Here is a 5417-nt window from a genome sequence, read left to right as displayed (position 1 = left end):
CATGAACACAGCTTGCCCCACTGATCCCTGATCCCCATCCAGACCCCCTCACCCTCTCTGAGCCTGTTTGCCCCTCTGATTCCCCCAGCCTCCTGTGGTAGCCCTCCCCACCCCATCCCAACTTACATTAGATTGGGTGGGCATTTTAACTCAATCTAACCTCTCCTCTAACTTCACCAAATGTCTGTATGCAGACATAGTTATAATCTCTGCCCAAGATCACAAAAATCAGTGGTAAAGAAACAGTGGAACTCAGACCTTCATATTTCCTGTCTAGTGCCCCAAATATTAGGTCAACCATCTCTTAAGTAAAGTATTAGCAGGTATTATCTTTATTATTATCATCACCTCATTTAATCCTTTGTGTGACAATAATACATCAATCCTTACCTTGGTGTCATTATTACACTGTGGTTTTCTGCTTCAGTGATTTTTACAAATGAATCACCTCCAATGGATGACTTGGTTGATGATGTATTCACATTCCTATGAAGCAAAAAATAACATAAAATAAGATTTTCAGATGTTTGTTCTGTTTCTCTAAATGAAAATTGTTTCAGAAACAATTATGTCACTAGCATGTATTTCCTGAAATACTAGGCACATCTACACATGAATTTATGCATGCTTAAACTTAATACGCCTTAACCTAAGGTGTGTGTCTACATGTGGATGCCTTAAGGCACCTTAACTTGACTTTGCAGCCTGCCCTAGTCAGCACCCTGGACAGCTCCCCTTATGGTCAACTCTAATCTGCTCCCCTGTTCCTTCTTTCCCAGCAGATGAGAGCAGCGCTGCCAAGAAGTAAAAGTGGCAGGTGCTTTTGCAGCCACTAGCATGTCTCCCACCCTGAGGCAGAGGCACGGGGTTGCAAGTGCCCAGCTTCCCAGCTGACAGGATACTCCTGGGCGTTCTGCTTGGCTGTCTCAGGTGGGAGCCCCAGCACTGGCTTCTAAGGGTGCCTGAATCCTGTGTGGAAAGCAAGGAATCCTGCCACTGCAGGGGCGGCATTGCCCAGACAGCAACCCCATGCATTTGACTTGGGGCAGGAGATGCTAGCAGCTGCAAAAGCACCCAAAACTTCTACTTCCCGGTGTTGTCAGGTGGCAGTGTGTGGCCCCCCAGACTCAGCTGTGGCCAGCACAGCTGACATAGTGTTAAAGCGCCGTACCATGTCTACATATGGATTATGGTGAGTTAACTAATCAGGCCTAAATTTGATGCTTGCTTTATGCAGGTATCAAATTTAGTGCTAAATCACCCTAAGTTGCCATATTTAAGGCAAATTAAGGATGGGCATGTGTAGACTCATCTTTAATATGTCTTAAATATGGCAACTAATGCAACATTAATGGTCTTACTTCACCTTATGGGTGCACGGTTAGACATGCCCACTGTCTTTTTATATTTGGTCCTGTTTCTAGTTGCATGCACATTCAAACACCAGACAGTTCTCTTTTAATTGCCTAAAAATGAAATTCACGATTGAAATACACCTGTCCTATGGGCCATTTTTTCTATCCAGTTCTTTTTTTCTCAGGCTGTCTTCCTATAGTGACACACTATACACTTTAAAAATTGTATTCTATCAGTTATTTGGCCTTCCAGGCAGTCACAGGAGGCTAAGAGTCATGGCAAGATATACTGAATCAAATTCTGCCCTGAACTGCAGATGGTACATTCTCCCTGCTTGACTCATAAAAGATGCCAAAGTGCCACAAAGCAACTCCACTGAGTTTTTGCTTGTTTTCATTAGTGAACACAGCCTGTTTTTACCAATATAAATTATGACCCGTTGAAGTTATGAGTCTGGGCATTCATTTACATTATTGAGCTATATCCTATTTGGCCTTTTAGATCACAATACCTTGAAACACTTATTTTTAATTAGATTGGTTTAAGAGATTCTGCAATAGGACATATTCTGTCATTTCTCCAATGGTCACAAAATATGCACCAAAGACATTTTTAATACCTACTCTACTTCTCAAAGTAAGTCAGGTAGAGATGCCTATTCCCCCTCTCACTTTTCTGGCTTACAGGTGCCAAACCTGTAGATTATTCCCCTCAATTTTTCTCTAGTTCCTATGTTAAACAAATACTTTCTTCATTAGCTGAAATCAAGTTTAATCCAATTTTTTGAGGCAGAATTCAATTCTTTTTCTTGATTTAATGGATATTATAACAAGTTAGTTGACTGCATATTCTTTAGATTATCTTATTGGATTATCTTATTGGAACATATATACATATTTTGCTGATTTCAAAAACCTAGAAATGTATATGAAACCAGGCACATCCTGATCCATAGTCTGTTGAACATCCACTGATGCATTAAAAAGTAATTATGGCATACTATTTTATTTCATTAGTCCTAAAAAAAGATAAGAAAACAACTGGCTTTCTTGGAAATTTGCTGCTCTACTAATGTTTCACTGTGTAGATTCAGGACCTCATTTTCTCAGCTTCTTTAAATTCATTGATTCAAGATGAATGAACATATCTAGAACAGACAAGATGTAGATCATGTGTGCTCAGAAAGTTTTCATAGTATTCTTTGGAAGAAATTCTTTTATTGTGTTCTTGAGCTCTGATCAGTACTCAGAAACTCCAGGCAATTCTTTAAATAAAGAAGAAAAGCCATAATTATGTTGAATTATGACTGCTTTTATATTCTACTTTTTAAATATAATTCATTAATATAATGGACCACATCCAGATGTAAGCAGTCTTTTGGAAGTTTCTAAAATTGTGACTACATGCTTACCTATTGAAGAAAGTGTTCAGGGTTAGCGTGGGACTGAGTGGGGGGAGGGGGCTCTCTTATTTAATTCTCTGCTTTTCTGGCACAGGCTTGATGTGCAATTTTGGAAAAATCAGTTAAGATATCTCTATATGACTTCCCTCTTGATCCTGGGTCTGCCCAATCCACTCACTTCTCAGGGGGCACTAGAGTACAAACTTGTAGGTAGAGTAGACTGGTCAGTAGTATCCCTGAAAAGTCTGGAACAACTTCAGCATCCATCCTCTCCTCCCTCTCATGAGGCAGCTGCTCTTAAGCTCTACTGAGGCTACTTGCTGGTCTTAAACTCTTCAGACTATTTCTGGTCTCTGATTTTGGTTTTGGTTTTTTGTTGCAAGACCCAGAGTTGGAAAGAAAGTAGCATAGACATAATTCTAACTTTTCTGTGCCTGTAGGTGTGTCTACATGAGATGCTTTACTGCATAGTGGGCTAATGTACTGTGCAGTAAAATATCACTAAGTAACAGTACTAATAAGATACTATGATGTACATTAGTCTACTTTGCAGTTAGTTGAGTAGATACTGTGCAGTAGGACTTGTGCAGATGCTCACTGGGAACAAATCTGCTCCAGGTCAGCCACACCAGCAGGTATCCTGGCCCTGGCACTGGTCAGCTCCTAGCTTGCACAGGAACTAGGAGCCAATCAGGACAGCAACCAGGTCCATCTTTGCTCCCTCCCATCCCAGCATTGTGGGGTTCCTGGCTTCCCACAGGGAGCTGAGCAGCACTGAGACCAGAGATCTATCAGTGGGGCAGCTAGCAGTAAGCCCCCATCTGGGCGGGGAATCACTACTCAGCCAGAGATGGCAAGGAGCTGTCCCATCAAAGGGCCAGCTAGCAGTGAGCCCCTGCCCAGTGGGGAATGCAAACTCAACTGGGGGTACTTTGCTAGCTGCCCCACTGGTGGAACAAGGCAGGGAGCTGGGAAACAGCTTGGGGGTGGGTGGGAGGGCAGAATCGGATCACAGGGCTGGGAAACAGCTGGGAGGGGGAGGAATAGGTCCCAGAGGAGTCTTTGTGGAGCTGGAAGCTGGCTGGGATCTGCCCCAGATGGGGAAGCTCTGCAGCAGCAGCTCTCCTGCCCTGTGCACATCAGGATCCCTCCCATTTTGTATTAGGCCAGGAGACAGCTGTCTCTTGGCCCTGTCCTCCCTGCCATCCCCTGGGTCAGCAGCCATGGGGAGTCTAGAGCTCCCCCTGGCTGCTGCAGGTTTAAATTGGCTTCCAGTCACTTAAACCAGTTTGTGTAATGTGTCTTGGGGAATAAGCAGGAGGAGCTCGTCCTCCTGCTTAATGCAAATAATTATGATGTCATAGGGATAACGGAGACCTGGTGGGACTCCACCCATGATTGGACCATGGGTATAGATGGCTATACCCTGTACAGGAGGGATTGTGTAGATAAAAGAGGCAGGGGTGTAGCTCTCTATGTTAAGGAAAGCTATGCATCCCTGCAAGTTAATATTGGCAACCAGGGCAGATGACTGGAGACCCTCTGGGTTAAAATCCATGGGGAACACAGCACAGGGGACACAACGGTGGGAGCCTACTACAGACCTCCCACCCAAAGTCAAGAGCTTGACCAGGAGTTCACCCGGGAACTGGCTGAGGCCACATGCTCCAGGACCATGGTTATTCTGGGTGACTTCAATTACCCAGACATCTTGTGGGAGGATCATGCAGCAAAATTCCGAGCAGTCTCAAAACTTCCTCTTGTGTGTAGATGACCTCTACCTGACTCAAGAAGTCTATGGGCCAACGAGAGGTAAAGTGCTGCTCGACCTGGTACTGGCTACTGGGGATGACCTAATTGGCAATCTACTGATTGGTGAGAAGCTGGGTGACAGCGATCACGAGCTGATCACTTTCACCATCTGCCATAAAGCAAGTCAGTCAGCAACACAGAAGTCCTTGACTTCAGGAAAGCCGACTTTGACAAGCTCAGGAGGCTTGTCAGTGAGGCCCTAATGGACCACGACCCCAGGGAGAGGGGAGTTCAAGAAGAGTGTTTGTTCCTCAAGGGAGCAATCCTCACTGCAAAAGCTAATTTTATTCCATCTTGGAAGAAAGGCAGCAAGAGGGCACAGCAGCTCCCCTGTCTTTCCAGGAATCTAGCAGACCTCCTGAGGCTAAAAAGAAAGGCCTACAAAGGATGGAGGATGGGATTCACCTCCAAGGAGGATTATTCTGCACTGGTCCAGTCCTGCAGGGAGCAAATCAGGAAAGCCAAGGCTGCAACGGAACTCCAACTAGTTTTGAGCATCAAGGACAATAAAAAGTTCTTTTTCAGATATGTGGGGAGCCGGAGGAAAAGCAAGGGCAACATTGGACCACTGCTGAACCAGATACAATTGTATGGGGCAACTGACAACTGAAACATGGGAAAAAGCCAACCTATTAAATGGGTACTTTGCGTTGGTCTTTAATCAGTCCCATGGGACACCCACGCCTGCTACAGATCAGGGAGGTCAGGGTGAGGGAGATCCCCTGCCCTCCATAAATGCTGACCTTGTGCAGGAACACCTTGAGAAGCTGCATACCTTCAAGTCAGCCGGCCTTGACAATCTACACCCCAGGGTACTCAAGGAGCTGGCGAGCATCATAGCCCAGCC

At 44.8% G+C, this 5417-nt stretch overlaps 1 protein-coding gene across 1 annotated transcript in view; it reads right to left on the bottom strand.

Moving 5' to 3' along the window:
* The window catches only part of TMPRSS15 (transmembrane protease, serine 15), a 151773-nt gene that overhangs the window by 32464 nt on the left and 113892 nt on the right, over window positions 1–5417 (bottom strand). The window contains exon 21 of the mRNA XM_019523896.1: window positions 391–486. Within this exon, the coding sequence (XP_019379441.1) occupies window positions 391–486 (96 nt within the window). The remainder of the gene's footprint in view (window positions 1–390; window positions 487–5417) is intronic.

Source organism: Gavialis gangeticus, unplaced genomic scaffold, assembly GCF_001723915.1.
Source record: "Gavialis gangeticus isolate Ggan-Ray unplaced genomic scaffold, GavGan_comp1, whole genome shotgun sequence".
Taxonomy (NCBI): Eukaryota; Metazoa; Chordata; order Crocodylia; family Gavialidae; genus Gavialis; species Gavialis gangeticus.
The sequence above is the reverse complement of the archived record's forward strand: the minus strand, read 5'-3'. Positions and strand labels throughout refer to the sequence as shown.